The sequence below is a fragment of the Anomaloglossus baeobatrachus genome, chromosome 7, assembly GCF_048569485.1.
Source record: "Anomaloglossus baeobatrachus isolate aAnoBae1 chromosome 7, aAnoBae1.hap1, whole genome shotgun sequence".
In the NCBI taxonomy this organism is placed as follows: domain Eukaryota; kingdom Metazoa; phylum Chordata; class Amphibia; order Anura; family Aromobatidae; genus Anomaloglossus; species Anomaloglossus baeobatrachus.
The window spans coordinates 296,024,460-296,037,754 of NC_134359.1; the positions used below are offsets into that span (position 1 = coordinate 296,024,460).

At 48.8% G+C, this 13,295-nt stretch overlaps 2 protein-coding genes across 2 annotated transcripts; both read left to right on the top strand.

The window, feature by feature from the left end:
* Window positions 1–3,016: 3,016 nt before the first annotated feature.
* Window positions 3,017–9,258, top strand: LOC142246470 (rab GTPase-binding effector protein 2-like). Its single transcript, XM_075319529.1, has 6 exons — window positions 3,017–3,162; window positions 4,060–4,334; window positions 7,504–7,620; window positions 8,170–8,268; window positions 8,776–8,907; window positions 9,088–9,258. Exons 2-6 carry the CDS (start codon window positions 4,077–4,079, stop codon window positions 9,232–9,234), a joined length of 753 nt encoding a protein of 250 aa, XP_075175644.1. The 5' UTR covers window positions 3,017–3,162; window positions 4,060–4,076; the 3' UTR covers window positions 9,235–9,258.
* A 225-nt stretch (window positions 9,259–9,483) lies between these two features.
* LOC142246471 (rab GTPase-binding effector protein 1-like) lies at window positions 9,484–11,718 on the top strand. The gene is made up of 4 exons (XM_075319530.1): window positions 9,484–9,594; window positions 9,904–10,002; window positions 10,067–10,183; window positions 11,405–11,718. Exons 1-4 carry the CDS (start codon window positions 9,565–9,567, stop codon window positions 11,504–11,506), a joined length of 348 nt encoding a protein of 115 aa, XP_075175645.1. The 5' UTR covers window positions 9,484–9,564; the 3' UTR covers window positions 11,507–11,718.
* Window positions 11,719–13,295: the final 1,577 nt, after the last annotated feature.

The following is a 13,295-nucleotide window of genomic DNA, read 5'->3' on the forward strand; positions in this document are numbered from 1 at the left end:
GGAGCTCCCTGTATACAGACATACATGATAAGATCCTGTCTGCAGCCACCACTAGGGGGAGCTCCCTGTATACAGAGATACATGATAAAATCCTGTCTGCAACCACCACTAGGGGGAGCTCCCTGTATACAGAGATACATGATAAGATCCTGTCTGCAGCCACCACTAGGGGGAGCTCCCTGTATACAGATACATGATAAGATCCTGTCTGCAGCCACCACTAGGGGGAGCTCCCTGTATACAGAGATACATGATAAGATCCTGTCTGCAGCCACCACTAGGGGGAGCTCCCTGTATACAGATACATGATAAGATCCTGTCTGCAGCCACCACTAGGGGGAGCTCCCTGTATACAGAGATACATGATAAGATCCTGTCTGCAGCCACCACTAGGAGGAGCTCCCTGTATACAGATACATGATAAGATCCTGTCTGCAGCCACCACTAGGGGGAGCTCCCTGTATACAGATACATGATAAGATCCTGTCTGCAGCCACCACTAGGGGGAGCTCCCTGTATACAGAGATACATGATAAGATGCTGTCTGCAGCCACCACTAGGGGGAGCTCCCTGTATACAGAGATACATGATAAGGTCCTGTCTGCAGCCACCACTAGGAGGAGCTCCCTGTATACAGAGATACATGATAAGATCCTGTCTGCAGCCACCACTAGGGGGAGCTCCCTGTATACAGAGATACATGATAAGATCCTGTCTGCAGCCACCACTAGGAGGAGCTCCCTGTATACAGATACATGATAAGATCCTGTCTGCAGCCACCACTAGGGGGAGCTCCCTGTATACAGAGATACATGATAATATCCTGTCTGCAGCCACCACTAGGGGGAGCTCCCTGTATACAGAGATACATGATAAGATCCTGTCTGCAGCCACCACTAGGGGGAGCTCGCTGTATACAGAGATACATGATAAGATCCTGTCTGCAACCACCACTAGAGGGAGCTCCCTGTATACAGAGATACATGATAAGATCCTGTCTGCAGCCACCACTAGGGGGAGCTCCCTGTATACAGAGATACATGATAAGATCCTGTCTGCAGCCACCACTAGGGGGAGCTCCCTGTATACAGAGATACATGATAAGATCCTGTCTGCAACCACCACTAGGGGGAGCTCCCTGTATACAGAGATACATGATAAGATCCTGTCTGCAGCCACCACTAGGGGGAGCTCCCTGTATACAGATACATGATAAGATCCTGTCTGCAGCCACCACTAGGGGGAGCTCCCTGTATACAGAGATACATGATAAGATCCTGTCTGCAGCCACCACTAGGGGGAGCTCCCTGTATACAGATACATGATAAGATCCTGTCTGCAGCCACCACTAGGGGGAGCTCCCTGTATACAGAGATACATGATAAGATCCTGTCTGCAGTCACCACTAGGGGGAGCTCCCTGTATACAGAGATACATGATAATATCCTGTCTACAGCCACCACTAGGGGGAGCTCCCTGTATACAGAGATACATGATAAGATCCTGTCTGCAGTCACCACTAGGGGGAGCTCCCTGTATACAGAGATACATGATAAGATCCTGTCTGCAGCCACCACTAGGGGGAGCTCCCTGTATACAGATACATGATAAGATCCTGTCTGCAGCCACCACTAGGGGGAGCTCCCTGTATACAGAGATACATGATAAGATCCTGTCTGCAGCCACCACTAGGGGGAGCTCCCTGTATACAGATACATGATAAGATCCTGTCTGCAGCCACCACTAGGGGGAGCTCCCTGTATACAGAGATACATGATAAGATCCTGTCTGCAGTCACCACTAGGGGGAGCTCCCTGTATACAGAGATACATGATAATATCCTGTCTACAGCCACCACTAGGGGGAGCTCCCTGTATACAGAGATACATGATAAGATCCTGTCTGCAGTCACCACTAGGGGGAGCTCCCTGTATACAGAGATACATGATAAGATCCTGTCTGCAGCCACCACTAGGGGGAGCTCCCTGTATACAGATACATGATAAGATCCTGTCTGCAGCCACCACTAGGGGGAGCTCCCTGTATACAGAGATACATGATAAGATCCTGTCTGCAGCCACCACTAGGAGGAGCTCCCTGTATACAGATACATGATAAGATCCTGTCTGCAGCCACCACTAGGGGGAGCTCCCTGTATACAGAGATACATGATAAGATCCTGTCTGCAGCCACCACTAGGGGGAGCTCCCTGTATACAGATACATGATAAGATCCTGTCTGCAGCCACCACTAGGGGGAGCTCCCTGTATACAGAGATACATGATAAGATCCTGTCTGCAGCCACCACTAGGGGGAGCTCCCTGTATACAGATACATGATAAGATCCTGTCTGCAGCCACCACTAGGGGGAGCTCCCTGTATACAGAGATACATGATAAGATTATGGATCACAGGGTGGTTCACTATGAGGTTCTGTATTAACCCCGTGTGTTCCAGTATGATGCGGGCTGTGTAGATGGGTGCAGTGTGGTGTGGAGGGTCTCACACGGCTGCATCCTGTTTGTAGCTGTCAGATATGGCGGATGTGTGTATTTCTGACTTCATACTTCGGGGATCAGTTATTGTAGGAAACACTTGTCCAGACTTTGCAGAATAGATGGTACCGTTATATCAGCACTGTATAGCAGCACTGTATATCAGCACTGTATAGCAGCACTGTATAGCAGCACTGTATAGCAGCATAAACGCCTCCTGTTGTAGGATGGGATCCGAGATAAGCGGCGCTGATTTATCCGGCAGCTGCTTATCTCCATACATTAAAGCATCAGCTTTTAAGCATAGGACAGCAGCTATTTTCCCCTAATCATTAGCAGCTGCATGTGGAGACCGGCTGCTGGAACTCATGGGTTTCAGTATAAGGACTGGTGATCTATGGCGGAAATTGCCGAACTCTCTGCCTTCAGCGACGGAAATGCCCGAGCCGTCTGCAAGACAATAGGAGTCGAGAGGCAGCCGAGCGCTGCCGGAAATCACCGAAGCGTCCACAGAGCCGAGCGGGGACGGAGATTCCCGAGCGGATACGGAAACGTGTCCCATGCGGATGCGGATTTGCTTGGGAGGAAAGTTGGGGGTTTTGGGAAGGAAAGTAGAAGTGGAGTCGCCCCCCGAATCTCAGTGCAAGCGGAGGAGGCTGCAAGCGAGGTAGGTGCCGAGACAGCCGGCAGCGGTGCCGGTACAGTGTGCTGCGTGCACGGCATGCTGGGAGTTGTAGTCCCTCTACAACAGCAATGAAAATCCCTGTGCAGGCATTAAATATCATAGCAAAATATAAGTCTTACCCCAGGACAGAGGTGACCCCAGGAGCTGACAATCTGACAGCAGCAGTGCAGGGGTTAATGGAATTAACCCTTCGTGGGTGCAGATTAATTTTGCATAATGAATAATTTAGATTATTACGATCGCACAGAGCGGAGACGTTGCAAGAAAAAGATGTATCCTGATGCGCCATTTTCTGGGGTTTGTTTTGTTTTTTTTTCCAAAAAGTTGCTAAACTTTTGATTTGTGTCTCCCCCCAAAAAAAATGAAGGAGAGGAAAAATAAAAATAAATATATATTATATGAAAATCCTAAAAATCAAATATTTTATATATAAAAACAGATTTTGATTTTTTTGCTTTCTATGCCTAATTTATGAAGAACATTTATTTTTATATATATATATATATATATATATATATATAATTAATCTCTCATTTTATTTTTTTTTTTCTTAAATTTTTGGGGGAGGGGATGACAACTTAAGCAAATGTTTTGCAACTTTATGAAAAGTCGGCCACAAAAATGTGAAAAACTACAATGGCGAATTGAAAAGTGGAAAACCTAATGCGCTGATTGGTCAGGCCCAGGTCTGAACGCTCCCCTCCCCCGTCACACATGTGGTCTCTGGATCCTGGAGTTCAGCCATGATGATGTAGCATTAACGCTGCAGCTGATCATAGGCTGCAGTGGTCACCACTTGCCTTTCACAGATAATGGGAAATGGCCGCCGTGCGCATCTGCTCCATCAATTTGTGTATCTCTTCCATGTTGTGCCCTCAGGAAACCTTCGTGTACTGATGTCGCAGGCAGAGGATGGCGGCTTTGGGCAGGACCCCCTCTCGTCCTCTCCTGAGGGCCCCTGTGATGACCCGGAGCTCCTGGCCACGGCGGAGGCCTTTGCGCGAGGCTTTGATTGCGTCTCCATCTCCTCTTTTCCGGGGGAGCGGCTGATCCAGGGCCAGGAGGACACGGCCTCCCTAATCTCTACAGCCACCCTGGTGCCCGAGTGCATATACATCCCTCCGGCGGGCTACCAGCTACTGCCTGAGCAGGAGGTGAGGGCCCGCGCTGCTGCCAACTCCTCTGTATGTGTGCAGAGGCCTGATGTAAACATCCTATACAGATCTATGTGTTTCCATAGTAACAGACCACAAACAAGCCCTGTGTAGTCTGATATTGCCGTTATGTTCCATAAAACGTGTCCTCCTTCTTGCCTACTTATTTTGAGGGGGGAATTAAGTATGATTACAGGATTATCTGTTACTAAGGCAACACAGATGTGTATACAGCTTCTATACAGACGTGTATGTTGTCCTGGTAACAGACTACAAGCAAACCCTGCGTAGTCAGATCCTGCAGCCTTTCCAAAGAAACTAGGTAGGAACGTGACGGATCCGACTACACAGGGCTTCTTTGTAGTCTGTTGCCATGGAAACATATAGAAGCTCTATACACAGAACGATACCAATTTCATAGTTTAGGATATTTGCATAGTCTCCATCTGTCATACTGTATACGTTAAAGAGGTATTCCCATCGCCAAGATCCTATTCAAATAAGTAGTAGGTGTAATAATATTATTTCCAATTAGAAATGTAGTATAGTTCTCCTGATTAGGTATGTTGCTTACCGCGCCCCCCCCCCTTCCCCTGCTGATGATCGACATTTCACTTGCAATTGAAAGCAATGATGAGATGGCGCGGCGCACTCCCTCTCTCTTCATTCTCCCCCTGTGTCTGGAGTGTCAACGTTCTGACAGGACTGCAGCGGAGCGCGGTGACGTCACCACCGCGCGCCTGCAGTGAGGTCAGAGCGAGCGACAGCAGTGGACGCGCCGAGGAGACTGGATCAGGGGGGGAACGGGGAAAAGTGAGTTTGTGCAAGTTACTGTGGCCAGACGACCATGGGGGCTATATACTACATGACGGTGGCTAATGCTATCTGGCTCTGTACTGTGCTATATATGGCTGTATACTACATGAAGGTGCCTATTGCTATCAGGGTCTGCACTGTGGTATATAGGGGCTGTATACTACATGAAGGTGCCTAATGCTATATGGGTCTCTACTGTGCTATATATGGCTGAATACTACATGAGGGTGCCTAATGCTATATGGGTCTGCATTGTGCTATATGAGAGCTGAAAACTACATGAGGGTGCCTAATGCTTTATGGTTCTGCAGTGTGCCATATGGGGGCTGCATAGTACCATATGGGGGCTGCATAATGCCATATCGGTGCTGCATAGTGCAATATAGAGGCCCCACCTCAGAGCGTTTTGTCCCCCCTGTCACAAACCACCGGGGGGGTCACTCAGAAATCCCCCGCGCTGGCTACCAGTACGTCACAATCGGGGGGTAACAAGTGGGGGTCACCCCTCCTTTATACCTCCCGACCGACAGACAGAGCACGTGACGCGCTCTCTAGCGCCCCTCTTATAGTCAGGCCAATTATGGAATTGCCCGACAACAAGCAAGGAGGCCGCTATACTACTTATGCCGATTATTGAAGGGTCCCCAGTGAGAGTAGGGTATATATTCCCCCGACCTCCGCGGGCGGAATATATAAAACCTCCCCGAATCTCACTGGCCTCCTCACAATAATCCTTGGCACAACTCGCTGCCACCAACCGCTTTACGGTAACTATTAGCCGAACACACAGACGTGGGATTCAAGATCGAGATAACAGAACAGCCCAAGATTAATTATATAATTTAATCAGCCTAAAGCACCCTAGAAACTACAATATATACAATAGGGAATCTACAGAATATACATATGTCAGAGTACAGTTACAGATAAAGCATGGTTTACAAACAGGTATGCAATTCAATCAGTTACCTTGTGCGTCTGGCCACAGGGGGGCGCTGTAGACCAGGTTTCTAGGAACTCCCACAGATGTTTCCTGCACGTGACCCCCAGCGAAAGAACACTGGAAAATGGCCGAAGTAGGGTTATCAACCTGGGCACATCCAGGTCCCCTCCTACCTTCGTGACCTCAGAGGGAGCACTGCTCCACCCCTGGCTGGAGTTATGGACAAAATCCACAACATGGAATATGGCCATAACTTGGCCTGGGAGCGTCGTAGGCGGACGCCAATGCTCTCATTGTGACAGTTATGAATTTAGCTACAGAATGAGAGGTTTCATGACTTGTCTACTAGTTCCACATTGGCTGATATCACGCCTGGGGTATTTCCCAAGCTCCCGCTCCCATAAAAAAGGTGTGCCAGCATCGTCCGCATGCGAAAACACCATTTTTATGGTTGCCGTATTTATCGGAAATATGGCTTGCGAGATATGAACCATTTTTTACTGGAGTCGTTCTGTCTGGCTAGTTCCAGAGCCTTATAATGAGATACAACTCTTGTTACAGGGTGACGGCAGGGAGTCATCCTGTGTCCTTTGTTCCCACATCACCTAATTTCCATATCACAGGAGATGGCCATGGGATGGGTTGCTAAACAAGTTGTGTGAAGGAAAGGGGGGGTGACACCAGGAGAGGGCTTCCTGACATAACTTGAATATCATGATTTATCGTCATATCTCCGGATTTACCTCACACCCCCCCACCCCAGAGCCACTGCCCCTCTCTAGAGCTGTATACCCCCCTTTGCTGTATACCCCCTTTCCTCAGTAATATGTATGCCACTCAGTACTGTGTATGTCCCCAAACTCTCTTGTGATGTATACAGCAGTGTTAGTGTTCTCTATGTGCAGCCAACACATGCCCAGGAGGAGCTGGATGGACACAAGTGGGACGGTGAATGAAGGCTGTTGCCGGCTTCCCAGTATTAGAAATTGTGTGTGTGTGTGTGTGTGTGTGTGTGTGTGTGTGTGTGTGTGTGTTTTTTTTTCTTTCTTTAAATATATGTGTATGTATCTGTGCGTGTCTGTGTGGATGGGGCCCACTGAGACTCTTTCACCCGGAGACCACAAAAACCTGGAGCCGGCCCTGGTTACAACCACTAGCAACTGTGTATATGAGTGATCGTAACCATGGATATCAAGCTGCTGTAATGCCCTGCACATGAGGTAAGCGACATAGCTGATCAGAAAAGCTATACTACATTTCCATTTGAAGGCATTTGCTAATATTACACCAACTACATATTGGATAGGATCTTCGAGATGGGAATACCCCTTTAGGGCAATATCTGTCGTGTGATTGGGTATTGGTGGGGGGGTGGGGTATCAGTAGTAACATTTCTGTGTTTTGGGTCAGTGGGCGCAGCAGAGGTCGGCCCTGCAGAGCACCACGGAGCGGCTGGAGAAGGTGACCCAGGAGAAGGAGGCGCTGCAGGACGCCCTGAGGTGCAGCTCTGAGGACTGTGCCAACCAGGCGAGTCATTATGTAAATGTGTGTGTGTGTGTGTGTGTGTGTGTGTGTGTGTGTGTGTGTGTGTGTGTGTGTGTGTGTGTGTGTGTGTGTATGTGTGTGTGTATGTGTGTATGTGTGTGTGTATGTGTGTGTGTATGTGTGTGTGTATGTGTATGTGTATGTGTGTATGTGTATGTGTATGTGTGTATGTGTGTGTATGTGTGTGTATGTGTGTATGTGTGTATGTGTGTGTATGTGTGTATGTGTGTATGTGTGTATGTGTGTATGTGTGTATGTGTGTATGTGTGTATGTGTGTATGTGTGTATGTGTGTATGTGTGTATGTGTGTATGTGTGTATGTGTGTATGTGTATGTGTATGTGTATGTGTATGTGTATGTGTATGTGTGTATGTGTGTATGTGTGTATGTGTGTGTGTGTGTATGTGTGTATGTGTGTATGTGTGTGTATGTATGTGTGTGTATGTGTGTATGTGTGTATGTGTGTATGTGTGTATGTGTGTATGTGTGTATGTGTATGTGTATGGACTCAGTCTGAACGGTCTCCTGTAGGTGAAGCAGTTACTGGAGCAGATAAAAAGCTCTGAGGAAATCCTACAAGGTCTGCAGAAAACCCTGACCGACACCCAGCAGAAGACGGCCCAGAAAATGGTGAGTTCTGCTCTGATTTATACATCCGCTCATGCCTCCTCCTCGCCTGACGTGATGCTTTACGTTAGCTGCCAGGCATTGAGCAGACATTTTATATATCCACTCTTCACTCTGACCACCCTTGCCTACTCCTTACCTGACTGGATGCTTTACACCAGCTGCCTGGCATTGAGCAGACGTCTTATACATCCGCTCTTCACTCTGACCACTCATGCCTCCTCCTTGCCTGACGTGATGCTTTACACCAGCTGCCTGGCATTGAGCAGACGTCTTATACATCCGCTTTTCACGCTGACCACCCTTGCCTCCTCCTTGCCTGACTGGATGCTTTACGCCAGCTGCCTGGGATTGAGCAGAATGTTCAGATTGCTGAATTTCTAGTTTTGGGAGTTACTAGTGCCTGATAATCATGATATAATTTGATAATTGAGCAGTGGAACATCAGGAATCCTCACTAATTCCCCCGTCACGCCCTGGCTTTGTTTTTGGGTTTTGTTTTTCCTCCAGGCTTCCCTGACGGCCTCCTTCAGCCGCTTGTGTCAGGAGGTGAGCTGTCTCGATGATGAGAACGAGAAGCTGAGGACACTAAGTCTCCAGGCGCCCCCTGCTGGACAGACCACGCAGCTCTCAACCCCGCAGGTATAGAGACTCTATTACTGTGTGCACAGCGTCAGTCAGCAGCTGCTAAAGCCTGTGAGACATATAGGTGCAGGCAAAGACTCCTGATCTGGGGTTCAAACCTGCATAATGCTAATTGGGCACTTTACTTACTATTTTGGGTCTTTAATATTTTTTTTATTTATTTTTTTTTTTTTTAAGAGGGCAGCGCAGCACAGACAGGAGCGGTTGTGTATCGAGATCGTGTCCCTTCAAGAGGAGCTGAAGGTCGAACAACTGGCGAAACAAGAGGTGGAGGAGCAGCTGAGGAGGGCCGCAGACACCCACACTGAGGAGAGGGGTGAGTGAGCTCAGTCTGTTGAGTGGGCACCCTACTTCTGTGCCGCGGATCGATGGTCCGGTCACAGCCCACATTGGATATGGCCATGATTCCCATAATTCCTAAATAGTTCTGGTGACCCCCAGACATAAAGCACAGAGGCTGCGTACATTTTCTGATTTCCAGTGCATTAAAATCTGTTTCCCTTCTCTTCCCGGTGCCGTCATGGTCGCGGTATTACAGAGATTATGGAAGGTGTGTGCGGGTTTTGTCAGGGGAGGGGCAGGGTCCGGCTTCGCTCTCGTCCCTCACTGCTTTATCTGATTTTTGCAGCCACGCTCTCCAGCCTGAGAACAGAGATGGAGCGGATCCAGCAGGACAGGAAGCAGGTGAGCCAACGTACACCCCTTCAGTCAGCGCCGTCGCCTCCACGTCATCGCTCCATTTTCCTACTCCTGGCCTGACAGCCACCTGTTGACTGGTCACTTATTATGAGACCATTTTGACTGATGCGTCACACATTCAGCAGTTGCAGCAATATTTCAATATTGTGAGCTTTTTTTTTTTTTTTTTTTTTTTTTTTTTTTCCCCTTCTGGGCATTTATTCTTCTGACCGCAGACTTCACCCTCCCAAGATGGCCCACCCTCCCCCCTTTGCAGGGTAAACAGTAGATGTTCTTGCTCCCGTCTCCCTACAGGCGGAGGTGCAGCTGCAGGAGTCGGAGGGTCAGGTGCAGAAGCTCTGGGAGTCTCTCGGGGACCAGGAGAAGGTTCTGCAGCAGGAAAAGGAGGAGAAGGTAGAGGACACCCGTGGTCCGTGCCGGCGTTGTGCTCCTCGTCTGATCTTGTCTCTGTCCGCAGACGTCTCTGGATCTCGCCCTCGGTGATGAACGGAACAAGGTGTCCAGGCTGCAGACCGAGCTGCGGACCAGCGAGGAGGTGCAGAGGGACTTTGTGCGACTATCACAGAAGCTGCAGGTAACCTGCTGCTCGGACGCCCCAGATCGCGCTCGCTGACCGCTCTTCCTCCCACAATTCGACCAAGTGTGCATGTGTTCTCTATGGCAGGGGCGGGGAACCTTTTTATTGCCGGGGGCCATTTGAAAATTTCCAAGGCCACACAATTATCAAATTAAAAATGACCCTACTATATTTGGTCAAACAATTAACTCACCCCTAATGGGGTGGCCGGTGCGGCTGTGATGTTCGGTGATATTGATTTATGTTTTTCACAACTTCTTTTCAGGTTTGTCTGTCTGGAGAGGCTGGGGGCATAGACATTACAGGAAACACTTTGGCATACACATCATAGGAAATGCTAGGGCACATAAGTTACAGGAGATACTGAGTGTATATACAGCACAGGGGGGGGGGTTGGGGGCATATACATTAAAGGGGGGAGCATATACATCACAGGAGGGGCTGGGGGCATATACAGTACAGGAAGAGCACATACATCACAGGGGGGGTTGTGGCACGGGCATCATTGGGCAACACACAGTAATCAGGGACAAGGACAGCACTGACTGTGGCACGGACAACACTAGAGGGGCACATACAGGACTGGGGAAGCATAAACCTCTCCAGGCGGGCACAGACAGCGTTGGGTGGGGCAAGGACAACTATGGCGAGTACCCAGCACTGGGGGGGACACGGACAGCACTGCAGGGACACGGACAGCACTGACTGGCATGGACAGCATTAGATGGTACGGACAGTACTGGGGGAACATGGACATCACTATGGGGGCACAGACAGCACTGGGGGTACACACAGCACTAGGTGGTAGACAGCACTGGGTTGTGGACTGACAGTACTGTGGGAAGGAGTCACACAGAATCGGGAGGCATATACAGCAGAGGCCGGTAAAACTGTTGCTCCTCTTCTTCTCGCGCTGCTTATCCTGCCCACAAGGGGAGCCCTGAGAATGCTGGCCAGCGTGAGGACGTTTTAGTATGCGCATGCAAGCCACATGCGCGTCCTTGAATCACGCAATGGTATTTAAAGGGTCGGCAGCAGCTTGGCTGCCGTCCCGAGCACTGCAGTCCTCGGGAATGTGGCCGGGGGCTGTAGAAAGTCACCGTGGGCTGTAACGTACAACAGAAAGTGTTGTCATAGGGAACAAATGGTCTACAGCTTTAATCTGTGTTTGTCTTTTGCAAGTGCTCCACTTTTTAATAACTTCTGATCACACGACAGGTCAGTCTGGAGAAAATCCGACAAGCGACTTCCATGGAGGACGTCCACGAGATCTTGGAGGGGACGCGTCTCACAGACGTCAGCCAGCTGAGCGACACCTGAGTCACGGGACTGCGGAGCCGCTGGGCCCCCACGCTGTATACTGTGTATATGGGGCGTAATATACACTCTAATAACCGCGTCCTCCCGCCAGAACGAGGCGGATCCTCTAATATTATCTGTCCTCTTATGGGGAAAACTGGAATGAGACTCTTGGGGCGCAGGGGACGATGTGCGACTACTAACGACCACTAACTGCTGTAAACACTTTATTAAAGGCTGTTTTATATAACTTGTTGTGTCTGCGTATATTGGAAGGGGCGGGCAAAGGCGTCACCAAATTCTGCGGGGGTTGCAGCATTTTTCTGTGGGCTAAAGGTAGGTGTAGGGTTGGGGTTAGGAGTATTGTTGGGTTGGTACCGGGGTTTGGGGTTGGTACCAGGGTTTTAGTAGGTTAGCGTTGTATTAGAGGTTGGCGTAGAGCTATGGTTGGTGCCAGGGTTTCGGTTTTTGGGTTTTGTTTTTGTTTGTTTTTTTTGAGAAATTTTGATGGCTGCTCCTTGATTTGAGCCAACCTAATAACACATTGAGCCATTAGAGAATGTGAGAACAGGTTGTAATTTGTATTATACAGGAACAAAGATTTTTCCAGGAGCAAAACAGTAACAATGCAGTGACCTGAGAATCTGCATAACTAATATGCTAAATAGCTGCAATTCACATTTATGTATGAGAGAGCCAAGATTGTCTATAAACTGAAGGTCGTCTCGTGCTCAGAGCTGTAGTGTATGGTGAGATATGGAGCCTGAAAATTAAAAGAGCAAAAGGGTAATAATGTTTTGCCCATCAGTCTATATCCCCCAGTCTGGTATATGTCCCCTGTCCTAGGCCCATCCTGGTATACTGTATGTCCCCCATCTTCTATCCCTAACTGGTATATATGTCCCCTGTTCTGTGGATGGTGTGTTTTTTTTTTTTATTTTTTTTTTTTTTTTTAACGCCTTAAACATATTCTAATTACTTCCACGATGCTAGGCTTCTTCTGTGGAGGCTGGTAGCTGATATCTGCATGCATGATGTCGCTGCTATGCGACGCCAATGCTTGGCATGCCGATGTCCGCTGCCGGCCTCTGAGTGGGTGGCAGTGTAATGCAGTGCAGGGACCTGACGGGTTTCTGTGCCGCAATACACTTCAGCTGAATGTGCAACCTCAAACACATCAAGCTAAGGTAGGCACTGACGTCGGCAGACTCCTCTCCATCACAAGCCCGGTCAGACCCACTGCAATTGGCTGGAAGCAGTTAGTCAGTAACAATCAGAAGTTCCAGTTTCTATCTTCAGCAGCGCGCTGCTCCTCTGCCTACCGGGAATCGGTGTCCTCCTGATGGTTGGCATAAATTGGCCGTTGGCTATATTGCGTACTTTACCATGCTACAAGCAAAAGTAGCTTTCCCTCTGTAGTATTAGAGAAGCTGATCGTATCCACCATCTTGAGCAATGATTGAAAATGCTGCCATCCTTACCTTTTTGGAGACCAGCCCCTGCTGATAGTCTGCGGAGGTGGCTGGTAACCTAGAGGTAGATTGCAGAGATTCTTGCCATATTTCCCTGCTGTTACCAGCGCACACCCTCTTTGTAGCTTGGCAGGGCCATCAGTTTTAACACAATGGGAGTTTCCTTCCTTTAGTTTCCCCTTAAATCTGGATGAAAATATTCTGCTCTTGATATAGATTTGGCACAGAACCGTGTCCTCTAAAATGCCCACTTTTTGATGTGATGTGACAAGTGGTGAGATATTTAGAAGAACTGACATGATGGGACCTGTACACCAGTGGGGAAGGGGTAAAGACAG